The sequence below is a fragment of the Corvus hawaiiensis genome, chromosome Z, assembly GCF_020740725.1.
Source record: "Corvus hawaiiensis isolate bCorHaw1 chromosome Z, bCorHaw1.pri.cur, whole genome shotgun sequence".
Taxonomy (NCBI): domain Eukaryota; kingdom Metazoa; phylum Chordata; class Aves; order Passeriformes; family Corvidae; genus Corvus; species Corvus hawaiiensis.
The window spans coordinates 39,944,430-39,967,200 of NC_063255.1; the positions used below are offsets into that span (position 1 = coordinate 39,944,430).

The following is a 22,771-nucleotide window of genomic DNA, read 5'->3' on the forward strand; positions in this document are numbered from 1 at the left end:
ACAGATACATTCCTCTGTGGTATCTTGCACTTTAGGATTGGACTCAGGAAAACTAACAGCAGATCAAAACAGACATCTGAGACCTAGAGATCAAATTTTATAGAAATAAAAACAATGGAACTCTAAAAATGTCTATCAGCATGCTCTGATAGGGTGACACAGACCCAAACCAAAGCTTTAAGAAACAGTGCTCTTCTATTTACTGAAACACAAGAGAATGGTGGCTTAAATATCTTAAGATCTTTGTAAAATCCTTTACATGAAATTACCTCCATGGATCAGTTAATACAAACTCTCATTCTCTGACGTACTTATAGCAATTTTCTTCTTCAAGGTAAGGTACTTAGAAGCATAAACAACTCTTTCAAATGTTCATGTGGTAAAGCGATATAACTGCCCCCATTAACAACTAATGCACCTAAGACAGATGTTTTATATGATTGGCCCATGACTACAGCAACTGGAATATCAGTGTCAAACAATGAAAAAAGCTTCTTGTGTGTGGTTCAGATGAGCAATATCATCATTGCCTTTACATCAATCCCTTTACATTGTCGACTCACTAAAAATACTGCAGATTCGAGCACATTCGTTTTTCTCTACATCTGATCTTACAACACTGACTCACATGAATTGATTCCTCTTTTATATTCTGCTCATTGACTAAATAATGGAATGTTCTAAAGACATTAAAGGATCGACACCCACAGAATTGGCATTTGGGTAGGTACAACACAGCACAAAATCACTTCTATAGGTAAAAGTGGATACTCAAAAAGCTCAGTATTTCAGTGACTTGCTGAAAGTCAAGCAGTAAATGTGTTCCCAAGCTACAAACTCGATCTTTTTAATGATTTTTCCAAAAATGCTACAAACTTAGTGCAGACCAATTTGAACATTAGATCATACTTGTCAAACGGCAGATCTTTGCTGAAGATGCAGAGCTTCTATTTTGTAATTGCTTTAGAATTAAAAGTAAACAAAGTATTTCTATTTTAACTTCATTTCGCTTTTCTCCTACTCTATAAGCAATAACCCAATTGCTTAAGCAAGACATGTGATGCATGAGTTAATAATAAACATAACAGCTCTCCCTTTTCCCACATCAGTACTTCAAACCTCTCAGAGTCATCGAAACACTCCAAAATCCTAATTCTTCAATTACCAGTGAGAATGAAGTAGAGGGGTTTTTTAAGTCTCTTCCAATCAGCCCCTCTCCAACAACAAGGTGAATTCAAGGAAAATGTATTAAAGCAGAAAAACCAATGACCATTTGCTATATGCTTACAGACAAGTAAGACACAAAAGGTCTTTCATGACAGTCCTAAAGTTACAGCCAAAGGAACATGGAAAAGTCTCAGGCAGAATGGTAAGGCTCTCTACTTTCACCTGGACTGTATTTGAAGTCATGTAAATATGATTGTTTGGGTAAATAAGGGTTAAAGGTGGTCATTATGTTATGTCATTGTGTCAGAATGACAATTCTGCTTTGTAAGGAGACTCTTATTATTCTTTTGTACAGCGTTTCTTACCCAAACTGAAATATGGTAAGACGACTGAGAAATATGCTGCAACTGAAATGAGTTTCAAGCTGCCTTTCCCTGTACTGTCTTTTGGACCAAAGCTCAAAAAGTTACAAGAGGTTAGAAGCAAATACAGTACAGTGAACTGTGACACACTGAGAAGAAAAAGTATTCTTGAACTATCAGTGTGCTTCTGTTGGAATAACCAATGCTTTTATTTAAAAAGTTTTGAAGGACATTCATGGTCCAACACATATGTTACAGAAATCACTTGAGAGAAAAAGCTATCAGGAAGCAGGAGAAAATACCCTGTTTTGATTTTGGTAGGCAAAATTCGTGGGTATGTTCCTAACCTTTAATCAAACTTGATGAAAGAGAACAGCACCCTCATTTACAGTCCAGGTTTTAAACTTACACTCAAAAAAATTGACAAGCAGCTAGGAAGGACTTTAGGGAAAGTTAGTATTTTGAGGCGTTCGTCCTAAAGGAGACGCTATTTTCTTTCTTAAATCAACCATACAATCTCATTACCTGATCACAGAAAGATAAATTTCTGTACCCTGACCTGCACAGACTTGCAAAGCTTTGAATGGGGGGAAGAATTCATAGTCAAGACATACATTTAGACTCAGGAGGTAGTTCAGAGAGTGCTTGAGGAAGGAGAAGCGCCTTTCAAAGCATGACACCCAAGCCCACAGACATGAGAAGATAGCTGGCATTGCCTAAATACAATGGGAATTTCAGACCGTTTGCTCCCTTATTTTTGCACTACTGCACACAGCTCAAAGCACTGACAGAAACTTCATACAAACACAGAAAAAAATCCCCCTCACCCCATATGGATCAAGTACACACGTTTCCCTCTACTTCCGTCAGATTCTATTTGTTAACTTAAAAGACAGAAGACACTGCTTTGGTTAAGAGTGGCTTCTCTTTTCTTTCTGATTTTGGTAAAGCCTACACAAACTCCATTTATCTCTATCAGTAAAGCTGCTGTGATAATAGTCTTGTCCATGATTATCTGCCAGATTCCCTAGGAAGCAAGGAGTAGTAAGGATATCTTGTCGTTGAATAGGAAGAGTTGATATAAACAAAAATTATTTCATCCTTTTAACTGAACAATGCTATTTTGAAGTTTATCCACTAATTTATCTTCCATCAGTTTTCTTCATACTTCCCTTCATCCTTAGCGGCATGATTAAAATCTGCAAACTGTGTATTGGGCTGGTTATGCTGCAAACCATTTGGTTACTTCCATCATTATTCAACAGGCAAAGCAAAATAAAACAGGACTAGAATTACTCTTCCACAAATCCTCTCAGGGAGTTCACAAACACTCCCTTGTCCTCTCTACTCCAGTTCCCTTGTTATTTTTCAGTTTCATAAGCTGGTTAGATGGAGTCAGAAATAAACACAAAACGGTAAGAGCTGTCTTGGCAGCCTCCAGTGAATTCCCACCATAAGCACTTTCACATCCCACAGCAAGCAAGCAAGCAAGCCAAGGGGTTTCGTAAGAGCAACCCACAAGTCTTAACAAATGCATTTATGAAATTAACTGAAGCTTTCACCATTTATGCTACAGCATCTGGCAAGGGTCTAAAAACCTCACCTCCAGATTCAAGCAAACAAAAGCAGCTTTTCATACAAAGCTGTTGTCACAAGGTGTTGTATAAGAAGGTGTTTAAAATGTACACAAGCAGCGAAATAGAGAATTATGTTTCACCAACTATTCTGATGAATTTTGCTATGGAAGTCTGGAAGTCTAGCACAACATAAGAGTTTTTTGTACGAACCCTATTTTAAGACTCTCCTAGCACAGACCACAGATTTGTTCTGTACTAATACTGTTCCCAAAGTCAATCATCAGAAACTGCTATCTCCTCTAGCTCTGAAAGACAGAGTAAAAAGAATTAAGGCAAGAATTAAAACAACTGTTTCATACAGTAAAATCCAACTTCAATCAGAATACAGAACATCCCAAACAAAATGTTTCCGAGTGCTTTGCTTGTCCTCCTCACCTCTAAAAGCACTCTATTTCTACAGTTTGGAAAGGTAACTGAGTAAAATTAATATATCCCAAGTTATTCTCTTACCTTAGATACACCAAATTAATTGAAAAAAGTAAAAAAATAGGGGTAATTTATTTTTATACAACTCTTCAACAGATCTCGGTAAGACATTGATAAGTACTGCCAAAGAACTGGAAGTTCCCAGAGGACCTGGTGCTCTGTAACACATAGATTGGACACTTTTCTGCTCCTCACAGTACTGGGAAGAAGACATCAGGGTGAGCTCTGTTGCAGCCTCAGCATGTGCAGTGCTTCCAGGTATGAGCAGCTCTGACACAGCCTTTGCTCAGACACAACTCCCTACTCCATGTCTCTTTCTGGGGACTTGGTCACTGTCAGTCCCACACTCCAACCATGCTCAAGCTCTTTAAGTACAGAAGAACTCAGCAAAGACACAAGTCTAAGAAGTGGGCAGACGATGGCCATGTAAAAGATGAGATAAACTGGCTTTTAAAAGCAGGAGGCATAAAACAATGCCTACAAAGCTGCAGATGCCTGCTCTGAACCCAAATGAGATGAAAAATATCATCCCTTATGTAAAGATATTGCCTATGGGACACACAGTGCTGTTAGCCTTTACACACATTTCTTTTTCTGATTTTCAATGGAACATTTTTCCGTACACATGGTTAAATGAAAAATACCATCAGTGCTAGTTAGACTGCTCCAATTACTGACTACTTTGGTTTTTTTCCAAACTGCTTGCTGAAGAAGGGTGGGTAGACATTTAATGACAGGGTGTCTGAGGTTGTGTTCTCAGAAAGTAACAAAAAAAAGAAGCATAGCCTTTTGTGTATTTCTGCCTGATGTAACTCAGGAAGTTACTTCTCACAAATGCATTAATTTTGGAGAGGTTTTTTCAATCTTGTTTTATAAATATCTTCCATGGAAATCTGGATATTTAGGTTCTTACCATTTCCCTACTGTTTATTAAATGACCACTATAGCACATTGTCTATATGTGAAGTTGGGATTAATTTTGCTGTGACTGAATTAAATTACAAATGTCTCAAACAGTTCTCAGGTGGCTGACTTAACCCTTTTATTCACAAATTCCAAGATACACATTTAAATGTATTGGTCAATAATAACTGAAAAAAACCTCTTCTCATCACATTCACCTTATTTTCCTCATGTTCAAATACACCAGGTTGCTTATTTTCATATTTCAATTCTCAACATATACTTACACTGCAGGTTTTTCAGAGCAGGCAATATTTGCCAATTATTACATATCTATATATATCTAAACTCAAGTCTTTAAATATTGTTTTAATATAAATTCAGTAATACTGATAATGATAAAGGGAAAGAGTGTTTCTGGGACTTTGGACTACAGATAGGTGCAGGTGGTGAAGCTGAGGTGTGAATGCATGCTTTGGGGAAGTTTGAGGTCCATTTAAGGGACAAATGAAAGTCACTCCTTTCTAATGAAAGACTCAAGAGTTATTTGTAAATCACAGTGACATTTCACCATTATAAACAAAATAACATGTTTGAGGTTGCCGTCTTTTTGTAATTTCATGCAGTCATTTCCATGAAATTATATTCTTACTAAAATACGATCCAGATGGGCAATTTTGCAATGAAGAACTACTCAGGTCAAATTTACTGATTAGGGAAGAGCACCCTTTTTGTGAGAAGAGCTGTATCTGAAGATACTGAAAAACAAATAGCTTCCTGAAAGGTAACTTAACTCTACAACACAAAATAGAACTTGTGCATTCTCCTTCAAGGTAGGGTTTATTTCCTAGTTTCTTCAGTAATGTTGTGTTGAAATAGTCAATGCATATTTTGAAAAACCTAACAAGTATTCAGCTTTAAAGAGCTAACATCAAACAATTCTCACTGTTTCTCTCAATCAGCTTCCACCTACTTCAGCTCTCTAAATGCAATTCAGAAAGCCTCGAACACAAATAAAATTTATGCTGAACTGTTGTTCAGTCACAGACTAGCCTTCTGCCAAAATCCTGCAGCTCTATCCTGCTGATTTCATGTTGCTATTCAGGATATTTCACAATGACTGTTCTTTTCTAATGCTACCCCAAACAGCAGAGACGCCGTTGCATCAGAAGGAGGTGAGAGACAAGATTACCATCCCAACAGTTGATCTGCACTGACTACATTTCTGTTCTGCTCAAATCCCATTTGTTCCAGGAAATCTACTCTAAACAGAATACAAGAACACAAAATATAGAGCAGATATCTCTGGAAAGAGATCAAGATTATGTAAGCGTTACCAAAATATACATCCAGGTGATACTGTGTCATAAGCACATTTGAGAAGAAGGACATGAGATTAACAAGAGTCTACCAAAAGATTACTTACCATGTTCTCCACAGACCCTCATCTACATATCTTAAGAACAAACACTCATCTCCCTTAGCACACAGTAAAGCATCTTCTAGATCTCTCAACAAGACAGCAAGTGGGTTTTTTAATTTCCTTTTTTTTTAATTTCTCTTCTTTTCTGTTCAATACAATTTCACCCACATCATCAGAAACAGATTGATGATACCAGTAAAACAATATGGTAATGGAGTTGTTGCAGGTACCTCTGTGTCACACATACTTCTATCTGGCTGTAAAATAAATAAATGAATAAATGAAAGGCCGAGCTTTCCTCCTTCCACAGGGACAAGAGTACTTGTGAATCTCTCCAGATTCTACTTCCCAAGAAGCACATGAAAATGCATCTGTCAGAAAGCTGGTGCTTTCATTTGACATATGACAGAATCCACGGCAAATGCACCTTGTGCTCTTGTCATTGCTTCCCCTTCATTCACCTTAATGAGACATTGTAGTATAGTCTAAAGCACCTCTTACATACAGCATAGATTCTCATTAAACTGTTATAATCAAACTTGCAACAGAATAAATTTAATTTCCTATTTTTTTCCTACCTACACTGACTTGAGAAATATTTTACTCCAGGAAGTGTCTCAGGAGGCTTTGCATCAGAAGGCAGAGAAATGGTATTTATTCTAAGAGAAAAAAGAAGTGTTTGATCCCAAAGTGTTTCATTCTACACTGTCTACATCTATTTCTGCCCTTACTTACCTGATGAATAAACAAAATATTAAATGTGGTGGCATTTGATGTAGCTATTTTGACTGCTCCCGGTTCAGGAGTCTACAGTCTCAGCTCATACAAACCCACAACAATTCTGGAAGGTGTAAAACCAACCCTGCTTACCTTTCATCCCAAACTTAGAGTGTCTTCCAAACTTCAGAATAATGAGGGTTATTACTAAGCCAGTGCACACCAGTGCTGCAATTCCCACCACAACGTACACCTAAAAAAAACAAGAGGACACAAACAGACCTGTTTGTTTTGTTCTTGTGTCTTCAAAGACATCCAGAATACATTCAAATTAATCCAGTTACAAAAAGAGATTAATTTCAACTGGGAAACATTTGCACTCAGATCAAAGAGTACAGAAAACAGACACTTGTTGAGGTTTCTTCTATTCTGTAGAGAACAGAGATTCAGACACTTATGAGAACTTTTTCAACATCCTACACATTCAAGGCAGGCAGGAGGCAGTCTACATCACCCTTTTCCCTTCCAGTAGAGTGGCATGTTACAAGAAACCACGTAAGAAAAGCACATAGGAAAAAAGAATTTACTGTGGGGATGGTTGAACACTTGTATAAATTACCTGGAGTGGCTGTGAAGGTTCCATCACTGGAAATACCAAAACCAGAGAGGACACAACCATAAGGAACCATACTGGCTCTGCTTTAATCAGGGGAACTTGGACCAGAGGACTTCCACAGGTCCTACTTTTACCACTTCGGCAATTCAGTGACTCTGTTATCAGATGAGACAAGACTGTCTTGGATCCTCCCAATTTTTAGCACATTGTCCCAACTCACAGTCTGCTCTCTGGTTCATGAAGGCACACTCTCCGCTGCTTGATGCTTTACAGAGACCCTGATGGAGGGAGGCTGCCATGCCTGCCAGGCTGGTAACCCACTATCAGTTTCCAGTATTTCAGTTCAGGAGAGCATGAGAGACAAGGCACCAAAGGAGGAGGCCCATCAGTTCAGCCACTTGTACTAAAATCTGTCACAAGCCATTTAATCAGAAAACCTAGATGAAATCATGTCTTAAATACAGATAATTGCATTTTGAAAATTCATTGCAGCACATCACCTCTCTAATGTGGAGGTGACTCCAGGATGGGTATTCAACCAACAATCTTCAAATTACCTTAGATGTCTTTGTTTTGTAAATGAAGATTTGTTCTCCTTGACTAAAAATTAGATGCAAAGTCTTAGGCTAAAGAAATGACAGTTAAGTAGTTCAGAAGAGCAAGACACAAAACCATGGTTTTACTTGAACTGAAAAGTGATTTACTAACCCAAAAAAATGGGGGAAGGACATGAGTGGGGCGCACTAATTTTCTTTTTCATCCTTTTTTTTTTTCCCTGAGTTTTGATCACAACACAGTAATAGCTTTCTGATAGGCCAGAGTCTTACTATAGTGTCTGCAGTGTTGTAAGCTGTATAGCCAAAAAGTTCACAAAGATCACAGACCAGGAAACAATGCATATACTTACAGTGATGCTATCTTCATTCTCTTTGTTGGAAACATCCGTTGAAGTGATTTGATTACTGTTATTAGTGGCATCTCCAAGATCATTAGGTGTGGTTTCATACTCTTAAGAAAAAAAAAAAGATTGCTTTTATAACCTCATAACTTCGACAGGGAAATGGTTTTCTATATTATTTCTGCTCTGTAAGATGGTAATGCCACTATCAACTTTGGGAATTTGAGCTCTTTGGACACAATTCTTAACTGCTAATGAAGCTGGAATGTTTTGGGGAGAATCACTGTGGCATGTAATTGAACAAACGTGCTGGGACTGACAAACATGAAAAGAGAAGCAATCTACAGCATAATGTGTATCTCTACTGGAAACACTAGAGTTAAATGAGAACTCCACCTATAGAGCTATTTTAATGTGGTTCTGACTTCCCATTAAAAATGAAAGACTGCCCTCTACACTGAACTTCACCAGCCTTGTATTCAGTCAAATATAAGACAGTCTTAGAAATTAGCTTGAGCACTTTTGTTTTGCTGAGAAGAACTTGGCAGATGGGTTTCAAGCTATTTTACTAATATCAAATGTGAAATAGCTGTTTTCATTTGTTTAATAAATAATTTTAAAAACCCATGTTATATGCACAGAGGTTACAGTTTAGTATTGCTATAACACCTTTAAAAATTAAAGTGCCTGAGATGGTATGAAGAAATTTGATTGATTTATCAAAATAATTCCACTGATGGGACTGCAGGGGCAAAACCAGAACTACTGCAGACAAAGAATGATCATGGCTCAATTATTTATAAAAATTTCAAAATAAAACACAGATGTTCACAATCTGTGATTTCCTGACAAAATTACTCAAATGAGAGAAAAAGAATTAAATAGTTATATATATGAAGTTAAGATAAACATGCATTAAGAGAAAATTTTGAAATGCATTTTTTTATTACATCTGGAAACACATGTAACATTTTAATTTCATGACTATAATGCGGATGAAAGAAACAAAGGGCAATAACTGCACCTATTATAAAATACATGTCCAGCATCGTAATTTAAGTTTGCAATTAAACAGATATTTCTTTACATGTTTTGATTAAAATCAGTGCCATAAGCCTGCAGATGAAATCTTAAATGTGAATTTGAAACAGCTCTTGCTAAATACAGTGGCAGGAGCATTTCTGAGCATGGAGCTCCAGCTGAGCAAGCACAGGGAGGGCTTGTGCCTCAGCAGTATTCTCCTTCAGCTCCCAACGCCGGTTTGGAGAGCTCAGCTGGCAGTCTAGCAAGAAGCTGCACTGGGCTTTTGATCTTCAGGCATGCAAGGATTTTCTTTTTTGTACAGGAAGCTGTCAGCTACCTCTGGCACCAGTGCTACAGTCATCACAGTCAGGATGTCTAAACAACTCACACAGTCTATTTTGGATCTAAACTATGCATGCCAAAGGACAGGACTCTTTCAAGACAAAATACATATTAAATATACAGAGCTTTCAAGAGAAAAAAATTTAATTTCCTGATCTTTTACCATTTGAACTCTCCAACTCTGCACTGCATCTCTGTGTGTGTAGTTTACCATGCAGAAAGGTTAGAGCAGCAGCAACAGAAGAATGAACAGCATTCCTTGCTCATCCAGGTAGAATAATCCCTGCCTGAATGGCTCACCTGCACAAGCAGCCTGGACTTTCAGACAAGGTTCTGTTCTGATCATCTGTCACCGTGAATACATCCTTTGCCAGAGCAGAGGAATAGAGTTTTACTTCTTTATTTGCAGGCAAAGTCCACTTTATAACAAGTACTTGAGCCTAAAAAAAATTTGGCTTCCTTTACAATTAGCTGGGAAAATTTTCACAAAGATGGTTTTGGCCAACCATATATTTATTATAGTTTTATAAGACTAACATATAAAACAAATACTTAGAGTCTTTGCTGCTCTGACTCTGTGAAATAAACTTTGAAGAAGGAAATTTTTTGCTCCCAATTTCACCTGTAAATAGCTGATGCTATTTGTAGTTCTGTTTATGCTCAGGCCTGTTCTAAGCTACTGGAAATCACACCCTGGAGGTCTAATGAGAACCACAGGTCTGGTCTGTGAATCCTCTGAGCGCACTTCTATATTAAAATGGACAAGAGTGAAGGTAGGCTACATTGGTATACTGGTGGTGTGCTGACATTGCTTGCTGCCTAACCGTGAATCATTTGCATTTGAGGTATTGCCAGATCTTCAAAGCCCCTTGAAATGGGTGAATCAGGCCAGGAAAATACAGGCGACAGCTCTCCAGCCCAAACCAGACCATTTGAGTTAAACAAATTCCTGTTCATTTCACTATGAAATCCTGACATAGACACTGAGCACTCTTACAGACAGGGTCACGCCTTTTGACTCATGCTAGATAAGGCTCATATTGCTTTAGGGCCAGGTTCTCTGGTGCTCTGTACCTCATGCAGCCACCAGTGACTAATAACAGCTGCGGTGAATTGCAGCTGACACTGGCCAATATTCTGCAGCCACTTCACAAACAAGGTACATAGCGGCTGGGATAGACAAAACAGTGCAGTCACATCAACACTGGGGGGGCTCACTCTGCACAGTCATTCTGGGGTTTGGCAGATATGGGGCAGGTTGTCTCTTTCATGCTCACAACCACATTAGAAGAGGTATTGTGGCATGAAAATATGAACTCAGAGCCAAAGGAGCTGGCTTTGCACTCAATTTCCTGCTCAGATCCACATGAGTCATTCTATTTCTTTCAGTTACTTCCCAGATGGTGTCAGGACAGCACTCCCTCTTTGCCTTTTCCAAGAGGTGCCGCAGAGGTGAGCTAGAGGCACAGGTGGCTGCTTCATGCTTGCAGCAGGCAGTGCCCCATGCAGGCAGGACTCACTCCCCTCGGCAAACTCAATGTCATGCAGCCTGATGTGACCTCATCAGATCTTCTGATTTCTGTTGTATGTTCAAAATACTTAAGAGAAACATTTGGAAATTGCCTCACATCACAAGGGCAGCACTTTCAAACAGCAGAAAGAACATCCAGGAATAAAGAGGAAGGCTGTCTTCACCAGGACTAGGTCTTGCAGGCTGTGATCTGCTAGCAAAACTCAAAGCACATATCTCAGCAGAAACCCACCCAAGTCAGTTGAAGCACAGCACTCACATGGCTAAAGCCATACACAGGCATCACGACCCTGGTAAACAGCTCAGAGTAAAAATCTTCATCCACACAGCTTATATAATACAACACATGAAGGAACTGTGCAAACCATCGCCACTTCTCCATCCCCAACCCTCCCTCCTTCTCCTCCTCCAAAAAAAAAGACTTTTGAAAGAGAGGGAGGGGAAGCTATCCTTTGGAGTTTCTAAGCATTTGAAGTCAAATTGATGCTTCAATTGCACATTTGCTGAAGTTTAATGATGTGGAATGGAATCAAAGCAATAACATTTAGATCAGCTTTAGGTAACTTGACTCATGGGCCATTTCATCCAAATAAAAAGTATTCCAAACAGGATCCAGCTTCAAGCTGTTTGGGTACATTGGTTACGATGAACTTTTCTACTCACCAGAAGTATACCAGAAATATTTTTTTTAAAAACAGTTGCTTTTCATACTGCAGCTTCTATTTCAGTGCCTGCTGGCTTTCACTTGGCACATTTTGCCTAACTAAAAAACTAATGCGAACACTGTGCCATCAAAATCTCCTGGCACACACTCAGCTACCACTGAATTGATGGTCTGCTTATGCAAGAGAGATTAAGGGAAGGTACAAATGAGTGGACAGAGCAAAATAAATTGCCTACAGGAAAACTTACTTGTGCCAACTTCATTTCTAAGTGGGATTTAGGGGTACATTTTTGGAGGCAAAACAAGTATGGAATCATCCCTGAAAAAATAAATTAAGTTGTATAAAGAGAAATCACAAACCAAGAAATGCCTCCAAAAGGTTCACAAAATCTCATGTCTGTGAACTACATCACACAGCTGTCATCCTACAGGATCAACTGCACCCATTTGTAGCAGTGGATTTATGCTTCTCCTAATGTGAATCAAAAGCAGCATAGTAAAGTAAAACATCATATTGTCATCACATACATTAAATATAAGGCAGGAGAACCAAAACACCAAAGTACCTTTTAGAACTGTGTTATTCTATGTGACATTTCAATTTAACTGAGCCTAACATTTGAACTTTTAATGTTTCAGTTCCTTCACTTCTATTATTAAAATAAAAGAAAACGAAAATCAAATATATACCATAAACGTCTGGATCCAAAATTGGGCCACTACCTGTACACCGGAAAGAGAAAAAAAAAAAGAAAGAAAAGATTTGTAAATAAATTGCAAATGCTGGAAGAATAAAAATTTCTTTAGGAGTTGTTTTAAGAGTTGACTTTATTTGCCATAGCAATCTTAAGTACCTACATAAATGCATATCAACATCAATAACTGCAGTTTATTAATTACATTTACACCCATCTCAGAGTTATTCCAAAGGTTAATATTTTGCTTCACATGTGCACAGGATACTAGCTCTGGCAAGGGCATGCGTTATTTCACAACTGGGCAAAATCCTGCTTTCCACTATTAACATATGTATATCTATCTATCTATATATATCTGGAATAAGTGCAACAATAACGATTCCTCTTGAAAAATCAATGGTAAAATTTTCCCTGAATTCAAGTGGAAGCAGATTTCACAGAGATTTAACAATCACTGATTTTTACCTGATAAAAAAAATTATGTTATTTTATCACTGTGCTAACAACAAACCATTTTCAGCTGTGAGCTGGCAAGTTAAGGGCCACATGTAGAAATTACCTAAGCAGCACCATTTGATTCACTCTGTAAAAGGATGCTTCCAAGAAGCCAGCTGCACAGCTGATACACAGACAGAACTCTTACCAAAAGAGTTAGGTATCTCAGAAACCAGACTTTACACTAGCAAATGGATACCTATCTAGTCCACATTTCTCTAAATTTTACTAGTTCCTGTTTGCAGCTTTTTCTAATTACTTCATGTATGTTAGGCTTAGCACATATGTGAGTAAAATGCACAGAACGCCCACAGAAATTAGTGAACTGTTACACTATTCATGCTTGGAAAGATACTCCTGTTGTATTTGAACATACCCATGCATTCTGATCTATAATGTATTTCTAGCACAGCTTATGTAGTAGGCTTATAGTTACCTCTTCCATATTTTTTCTCTCTCTTTTTGCAGGTTTGGAAATAAAATTAACAAGTAAGTAAAAACTCTAAAGATTAATCCAACTTCAAGAAATATAATTCTCTTTATATTACTATACAGTAAATCCATAGCAGTGGCATTACACTGGCATATGGTCATGCCACAGTGAAGTAAGAGCAGAACATCAGTGTTAACAGCAAGAGAACCTGTGCTGAAAACACCAGTTGCAACCTGTTTGTAGAATGGCAGCAGATAATTAGGCTTATTTTTAAATGCACTTGAAGATATTCCAGTAATCGGGGATACATGTCAATAGACCCCATGAAAACTGTCATGTCAATCAGCAGAAATAAATAACCAGTGAAGAAAGCCTGACTGTCTATCCTCAAGTAACCTGACCACAGATTTTTGTCCACAAAAGTTCATGGATTCAGTTTTCCAAGTGTAGAACATCCAACCACTTAAATATAGTATTTCTAACTCACCTTCTGTAATCTGAAGTGGAAAGAAAACCTTAACCAACAAAAAATCTCCCAGTCCTTTATTTCTGAGTTACATGTCAACATTTTTGTTTCTATTCACTGGAATGGGAACAAACTAAGAAGGTTAGTAGAACTCTAACTCCTCCCAGACATATAAAATAAGAAGGCAGTAACTCCATTCAAATACCTTTTATATAACTAAACACTTCAAATAAAGCTACAAAAATCAAGATGGTGGACAACCCCCAAACTTCTGTTTAGTATTACTTCTTCTACTTAGCACATAAAAACATACCTACTTAATCATCAGTTGAAGTTATTTTAAAATGAAACTTCACCACAGTCATTTTGCCCGTTTACACACAATTATTTTCAAGGCCAAGTACAGAATGGCACCATTGTTTTGGTCCCCATTAGAAGAGGTTGTTGAGTAAATGAGCTATCAAAAGACACACTATTCACTCATCTTTACAAACTACATCAACTACACTTGGATTGTTTCCTTCTTTCTTTATAAATTTGACATTTTCAAAATAAAGCAGCAGCAAAAGACTCAATCCAAAAAAACATACTTACGCAAAAAGCATGTTATGCTGTGCAAGGAATATGCTACTTCTAAGGTGTATTTAGCATATTCTTTTACTTTGACAAGGTATATGTGACTTGGATTCCTTCAGCTGAATTTCATGTAGAGAGTTAGTAGATGAATAAGCTTAATTAAAAATATCTATTATTGGTAAAAATCTCTCCCGTATTCATTAGCCATTTTGGATCAACTATGAGAACAGCCTCCAAAACAAACCATGACCATTTCTTGCTTACACTTTATTGCAGTTAGTCTCAAATAATCAAATCACTCTCAGCAAGAATTGGAAACCAAGAACATTAGCAGACTAAAGGCACTTAAAAATTCAGCTAGCAAAACATGAAATTTATTCTTCCAGGTTTTCACATTTAAAACAAATTCTTAATTTACAACATTAACTTGGGCATCATCAACACAATCAAAATCCCACTGTGGTCTGTGGTTTCCTCTCTTTCATGCCTGCATCCTAAGACTAGTGATAAAAAGTTCTTCAAGAAGCACGCTGAAAGTTGGGAGCATCTTAGTACAAATCACATCTTCATCATGTTTGACCCAAATCTGAAAGTGGAATATTACACTTCTGATGGAGAACATGCTTCAGACTTACATGCATTTACTTTGGGTAGACATATGGATTATGGGTGAGGGGATTTTTAAAATTTTCGGGTTTTTTTATCTTCAGAGCATTTGGCCAAGTGATGCAATAACCAGAGAATCAGTTTAAAGCTCAGTGAGTGTACCCCGCCCCACGAAACATCAGGACTGGCATTTAATTCAGCCATGAACACATGAAAATGAACATAATACCAGGGTGAGGGCCTTAGTCTTTATGCTTCAGTGTACAATGTGTGGGCCAAAAGAAGAAACCACACAGTAACGGCAGCACTGAAAAGCCTTTTAAGGATTTGAAAAAGCCTGACAGTGCTTTAAATAGCAAGAGTATAGAACAAGAATTGTAATATGATGCATTTGCTTTTATGTGAGCTTCAGTGGAGGAGACAACAATGTAGTGATGTTTTCTAAAGCTCAATGCCATGATTCTTGCAGGAGAAAACTAAAAACAATATTGAGGAGGCTAAGTAGATAAGCCATTTCCCCTGTTGTTAATTTTTAAGACTGGTTTGGTGCCATCCACTGTGCATGAACCAATTTCTAATGCAGTTACATCCTGTCTCTACACAGTCCCATTTCCTCTATACTCTTTTTGTGAGGCTTACTCCACCACAGATCTTGGGAAATGCTTAAAGAACACAGTGCAGTTTATATTGGTAGACTTAGATTCCATAGGAATATAAAAGGGATGGAACAAATAAACCATGTTTTCTTTGTAATTTAGAGGATAGCTACAGTTCTATTTACTGTGGACAGAAGCATAAAGGAAAAACATGACAGGAAAGGGGACTTGGATCAAAGACAAAAAAAATGGTAAGATCACCTAATGTATTAGAGGTAGCTCATACTCTGTTAGAAAATTAAGCTGGGTTCATATTAAATACTCAGGGTGTAAGAGAACTCCCACTGTACACAGAACATCCATGAGGTGAACTGTTTTCCTGAACAGTTATAATGCAGTATTAGGGGACACCAGTAGCTGAAACCATGGCATGTTTCTGTAGTGAGTCTCTTAAAGGAAGAACTCCAGAGAAAAAGCAGGAGAGAAGCAGTAAGCACAGAAGGAGTAAGCACAGCCTGGTTTTATCAGCTCTTCATCTTCTCCTAATGATGGGAAAGCAAAAGACTTACCACCTCTCTCCCTACAGCAAACTGAGCTGAAAGGGAAAAGATTAAATACTGACCATATTTTCATGGTCTGTAGCCTGAGATGTAGGAAGAGAATTTAAATATTCACCACTTTTTTTTCCCCATCAGATAACATAACAGCACACTGCTGTTCAAAAAAAAGAAGGCAACTATTTATAGCACATGGTCAAAAAGCCAACGATACATACAATCTCATATTTTGAGGTATGACTGTGCAATTATCTGCACAAAATCAGAACTTATATTTCTACTCCAAACGTGCAAGGTCTACTCAGAGTTTTTTCCACACACTCCAATATGCTTACACATACAGTGACTGTTACTACAGCCACTTCATGTATGGTTTTGAAGATGTGGGAAAAGATCAAACCACAGTGAACATCAATCACTTACAGCTGTCCCTGCAATTCAATGAGCTAGTCCACCTTGAGCCTGCCCACACAGTATTTATAAAGGGCGAGGGGGAATCTTTAGAGCAGCTGAAGGTGCAACCATCTTGAACACTGATGCTCCTAGCAACGTAGGTGCCCAGCCTCCACCTAGACAAATGGCAACTGGCCATCAAAATGCCTGTTAAGACCTGAGACCTTGCCCATCCTTCCCCCTGGGTTACTTGTTTTCTCCCTAGTTCCCTCTGGTGTCCTATAAACAACATATTATCAAGAACTCACTTTACTGCACTATCAATTTCACAACAAGGCACTAGATGCTACATCCCCCCCATCCTTGAATACACTGCCTAGTTCAATTCATATGCAGTGCAGCAAGTTACAGAGTTGCTGAACTGGAACTCAGTGCTTTTCAGGAAAACAACTGAGGCTTGGGAAAACTTTAGAAACAGCAACTTTTCATTAGCCTTGGCTGGCAGGGAGGATGGTTACACAAAGGGAAGATTTACAGAGTACTGGCATGGCCTCCCTTGAGAAGCAATAAACGAGAAGAAAATGCTCAAGAAAAACATTATTTTACAAGTAATATTGAAGACATTCATTCAGAGAAAAAGAAGTCTTATAAGAAGCTTCCCCCAAAATAGTTAAAACTGCCCAAAACCACTATTTCACCACTTTCATCAATTTGCAATTGCTAACATTAAAAAAAAACTACACTCACCATCTCCAGGCACTGACATGAAATGAGCATCAACCCGTTTTTCATCCTCTCCATAATCATTCTTTGCCAGTAAGGTATAAGCACCATTATTCAGGTGTGTAGGATTGTCCAGCTGAAGGCAGCCATGGTATTCACTTTGATTGATAACGTGTATTTTAGTACAGATGTATTCAGACTCATTCAGTACAGCTCCTTCATAGAACCACTGCAGTGTGGGCTTAGGGTTCCCTTTCACAGTGAATGGAATACACCAGTGGTGGTCCGGGGTTGGAGATTCAATAAATGTGATATTTGGTGCAACTATATTGGAAAAAAGAGTGAAGAACATCAGAATATTCTGAACACGTCCTTCCTCCCTTCCTTCTCTTCCTCCCTCCCTCCCAAGTTATCATGGAAGTATTTTTCATTTGTCAGTACAAAAGTATGTTACTAGATGGAATGGTACCCATTTGAAGGATACTCACACAGGAACCTACCTGCTCTGCCTAGAGTACTATGCTGAACTGAAGCCGCTCTTTAGAAAGAAACAAAACAGACTAGACTGAAAATGTGTTAAATCATTTAAAACGTGTCAGGTGTGGGAACTTCAGTTACTGGATCACTTAGAAGAAGGACAGAGACATTTTGGCTTTACTTTGCTGAAAAAACTGCACAGGAGTGCTGAAGGAAGACAATAGTATTGAAAATATTTAAAAGTTGGCCAAAAGCAAGTAGTACTGGAAAGACACTCAGCTAGGAATCCAAGTTTACAAATTATTTTTTTAACAGAATCAAAGACAGAACAGATTACTTAATTCTATAGATTCTTCTGTCAGGGAAAAATAATTCTCTACTATACATATTCTCCTTCTGGTTCAAACCTGCTAAATGCCTCAAGTTTACAGGCCTCTTCTATTTCCCTCAAGAGACTATTCCAACACCTTGCTCATTATTTTCCTTTAAATTTATTCCTAACTACATCCAATTTCTTCTAGTTACACTCCCTTTTATCACTCAAAACAGTGCCAAGCTCAGAATCTCATTTACACTGTTCAAACATTTCTAGTGTATGTTCGTTCCCATAGTTATTACATATCCAATTTCAACCTACAAACCCACATCTAGAGTGATCTTTCTAGTTTACTCTGTCATAAGCACGTGCTGAGCAAAGTTTGCCATCTACCAAATGTTCCGTTCCCATCTTCAATTAAACAGAGTGTTGCAGCTTGTGAAAACATACTGTATAGTTCATGTAAAATGAATTCAGCCTGGAGCTTAGATCTAAGAAGCCAGCACCTCTACACTATATGCCCCTTCTGCCTTCATTGGCCCTGAGAAATAAGTGTACTATTCAAAGCTATGACAAATTAATTTACATCTGGCTGTACCAACATTGAACAAAGCAGTTTTTGTTTTAGGTAATAAGAACTTGAACACGTGTAGTCTCATAGAATTCTACTAGCATTTTGATGCATCCACACTTTGCAATTCCTAAGGCAGTGTGCATGTACATACACACCACTACAAACCTTCCCACAAGGACAGTGTCATTCAGTATTCAGGGTTTCAGACCTTTACTTACAGATTGTTTGAACTGGAAGACAAAGCAGTCAGCAATACATTTTTTGCAGAATACAGAGCCGAAAAAGATAACTGCAGTAATGACTGACTGGGCTATTCCTAGCATTAACTGCAGTAGATAGCTCACGTGCCTTAAGGGTTTTCATTTCAACAGTCTTAACGTCCAAAAAATACCAAAACAGTTCCTCCCAATGCAGTTTGGCCTGAGGGTCTGTATGAAGGCCTGCATACGTACAGAATACTGTAAGCTCAGCAGAAACTTGGTCCTCTCCCACAATGTTCTCCGCTACACAGGAAATTGACAGCCCACTGTCCATTGATGAAACATTCTTGATGGTGAGAGAAGCAGGGTTCTTATTTGTGTCACTCTATAAATGATCAGAAAAACATGTATGCGTCAACCACAGCATTAAGAACAAAGGAGAAGGAGGGAATTACTGGCCACAGCTGAATGGCATTTTTCATTTTCCCTTCCTTTTAGCTGTATCTGTCCACAATTAATCAAACCCTTATTGTAGTGTCTTATCCAAACAGACATAAAACACGTACAGAACCATGTACGGTCAGTGGCAGTGGATTCAAAGCTTCGAAGTCCTGCTACAAACATTGCACTCAACCATGTTTCTGCCCTGTCAATTTCAGTCTGTGCATTTTTTTAAACACTTATCCCCTCTACACAAATGCTTTTTTCCTCTAACCATACACCCTTGCTCATCCCTCTCTCCTACTTCATGACTGATTTCCATGGTCTATCTCTGTCTGTTCTTGCTGAACTTTTCCTTCTTGTCTATATTCTGTTCAGTCCTTGCTTTACTCATCCTTTTCTCTCTTTCCTTTAAACTTATGCTTGACACCTCTTCCACTGCTGCCTTCTGAACCCTACTGTATCTTGACAGGTTTTCTATCTCCTTCTTAACCAAATTTCTATTGAAAGCTTTCTTTTCTCAAGAAACCTTAAGCAAGAAATTGCATAACCTAAGCTATTGCCTAAGTATTGTTTTATGTGTTTAAGAACAGGCTAATTAAGGTAAGAATGATGATTCTTAAAAAGCTTTATTCTTAGAAAGCTCAGTGTCTATCTACAGGCTTAAATAACATACTGAATATGTATCTATGTCTCACTGATTAAGCAAATATGGCTGAATTACCCCCTCCCCCCACAAAAAGCACTAGCAAAGCCAATTGTTACTCTAATGTTCATAAATCAGGCCCTTCATATGATCTCCAAATAATTATTATTTCCATACTTCAATTTTTCATAAAGAGCTAGACTATTTCATTAAACAGGAAAGGAACCAAAACACACTCCAAAAATAAATAATAATTATGATAATTTTTAAAAACTACTTTTGAGGTACTTTTTGTAATGTACACATTCATGTCAGTGCTACAGACAACACAACCAAGCAAGCCACTCTAATAGTAAAACCACAGCAACTTTAGGTGGCAGTCAACAGGAACATGTGGGAACACTCCTCCATACAGTCTTGGGCAACCGGAATTTTGAACTTTGAGATGACACCATAACTCCACTTGAGTTCAATGTCCCTTTGATCTCAGTGTGACAATAGGGGAGGCAGGTGGAAAAGCAAACACCCCTTTGCACATTTCCTTATTTCACAATTCTCAGAGGTGAGCACTGCTCAAAGCTGGACTGAAAGCAGAGGGGCTCAAACAGGCTCAGGGCTGAAATCTAGAGCAAGAAGAATCTAAACAACATCAGTCCAACTATCCATCAACACAGAAACTCAGAACATAAAGGTTAGCTCTGCAGAAGTAGAGTCTAGTTTTAACCTTTGCTAATGTCTCTCTTAAAACAGGAGAAAGAAAAACAGGGAAAAGCAGCATACAAGATGAAGAAAATGAAGGCAGAAACTGAGATACAGAAGTAAAAGAAAAGAAACCAAAAGCAACACTCATAGAAAAGGATAGTTGTGAATGGCAAATAAGGTCTAAAAGGCTCGTGCTCTTTGGCTACTGAAAAGACTACTGTGCTCCACGGCTAAGGTTGTATTACAAGCCCTTCTAAAATAGAATGATGTAGTTATGCCAGGACAGAATACTCATGGAAACCTTGAAGCAAACTGACCATGGCATTTCAATGATAGGAGGGTTAAAAAAATTAGATGATCTCACTTTTTGAACAGTTCCACAAAACAAATCCCACATTTGTTTTGGCTCCTAGAATTAAAATTACAAAAAAGCTTTTTAAAAAGGGCACAACTTGGCAGAGGTTCCCCAAACTGTTTTAATTTCTTGTTCTTGATGACGACTGATGCCTTGATGCCTTTGGGGAGTTTTGCAGATCAGAGAAAATTTTAAAAATACAACTAGAGCTCTGCAGAGCTCTTACTTATGAAAGCTGGAATGTAAGGCAGACTAGTTAAACTCTATACAAGCCTGATATAATGAACTTCGGAAAGAAAATATAAAAACTTTGAGACCCAAGAGGTCCTGTCTCCTCCTCACTGCAGGAAGAGTTTTAGAAGTACACATCCCACACATTGTACAGACCAAGAAGCTTTAGGCAGAGTGCACCACCATGAATGTAGGAAAGCAAATGCCATAAAATAGTAATAAACATGGAATTTTCCTACTGTAAAATAATATCAATTTATGAAGTCAGCAGCTGCATGTCGAAGACCTGCTTATATATCCCTCCTTTTTTCAATATTTCCATCAGAAAGGACTTAAGCAGCACACAGTCTACAATAGGGACCAAAAATATAAAGAGCCCAGCAATCAAAATTTCTGCACCTAGATGATTTCAATGAGGAAAGATATTAGTATGTCATTAAAAAAACAAAACCAAAACAAAACCAACCTGACAGTCTTTTAAGTAAAAATCTTCAATTTTAAGGCTTCCTGTTGCTGCTAAGTGTGTTGAAGAAAAATTAAACAAGCCACAAAATATTGACAACCAAATTCCAACACACCAAATTTTGAAATGAGAATGTAATAAAATTACCAACACAAAGTTTTTTTCACAATCAGTATAGATTAGATTTATTCTCTGTAGGCAGGTATCAGTGATAATAAGAAAGTCCTTGTGTTTCAGTATCCCAATTCACATTACTTCCGAAAATTTACATTACTCTTGTTTACGAGTGACCATCCAAAAAACCAGAGTGCAAATGAAAGTCTTGAGAAAAAAATGTCTGCCATTCCCCAAAAGCACTGCCACAGTCATCCTGGATTGAAAGCAACTGGAAGATAAATGTAATCCCAACATTAATTTTCTATTTAATCTTTTAATAGAAAGTTAACTAGAGCTGGACATGAAACTTCATTCCATCCTTCAGCAGGTATCACCTGAATTGTCATGTATCTGAATATAAAACTTACCTCATGGTTTGAAACAAGATTAGTTACCACCCAGGACACATTTGGGGGTGGCCCACCAGTCGTATCACAGTACAACGTGATGCTCTTTCCTTCCACCACGGTGATGTTGTAACTGCTTAGGTTTGCTGAGGGCAAGTCTATGATAGGAACAACAACACAATAATCCAACATGTATTTGTATTTGACAGAATAGATGCCATGCAACTCTAAGAAAGCCATATAAATGCAAGCACTACATCAAATATTCACTGTAGTCAGTACCATTCAGACAGTACAAACAGCATCTTTGGAAATATACAACTACGATCTTTAGCTGCTATGTATTTTCTGCATCGCCTCTGCTTCACATCCTAAGAAAACATTACTGCATGTGGAAATATATTAACTAGTTAATTATATAGGAATATATGTCAGGTGCACAAACAGAAATTAGAAATTATCCGAACTTCAGTTTTTAACTTCAAAATGAAAAAAAACCCTCTTCCTTTACTCTTTTAAACTGGAAATTGTATCTGTCTCTTTATAACAGCTGCAAAGCAACCTCTATGTTCCACTGACGTTGTGGTATTTCCTCTGTCCTCCACAACACT

The 22,771-nt window shown here is 37.9% G+C and overlaps 1 protein-coding gene across 6 annotated transcripts in view; it reads right to left on the bottom strand.

Moving 5' to 3' along the window:
* NTRK2 (neurotrophic receptor tyrosine kinase 2) overlaps positions 1-22,771 on the bottom strand; it is a 200,512-nt gene that overhangs the window by 136,715 nt on the left and 41,026 nt on the right. For all 6 annotated transcript variants that reach the window (XM_048291143.1, XM_048291148.1, XM_048291144.1 and 3 more), the window contains exons 6-11: positions 22,182-22,318; positions 19,072-19,204; positions 17,277-17,576; positions 12,400-12,432; positions 8,159-8,259; positions 6,789-6,888 (exon numbers count right to left, since the gene is read on the bottom strand). In XM_048291143.1, coding sequence (XP_048147100.1) covers positions 6,789-6,888; positions 8,159-8,259; positions 12,400-12,432; positions 17,277-17,576; positions 19,072-19,204; positions 22,182-22,318 — 804 coding nt within the window. The remainder of the gene's footprint in view (positions 1-6,788; positions 6,889-8,158; positions 8,260-12,399; positions 12,433-17,276; positions 17,577-19,071; positions 19,205-22,181; positions 22,319-22,771) is intronic.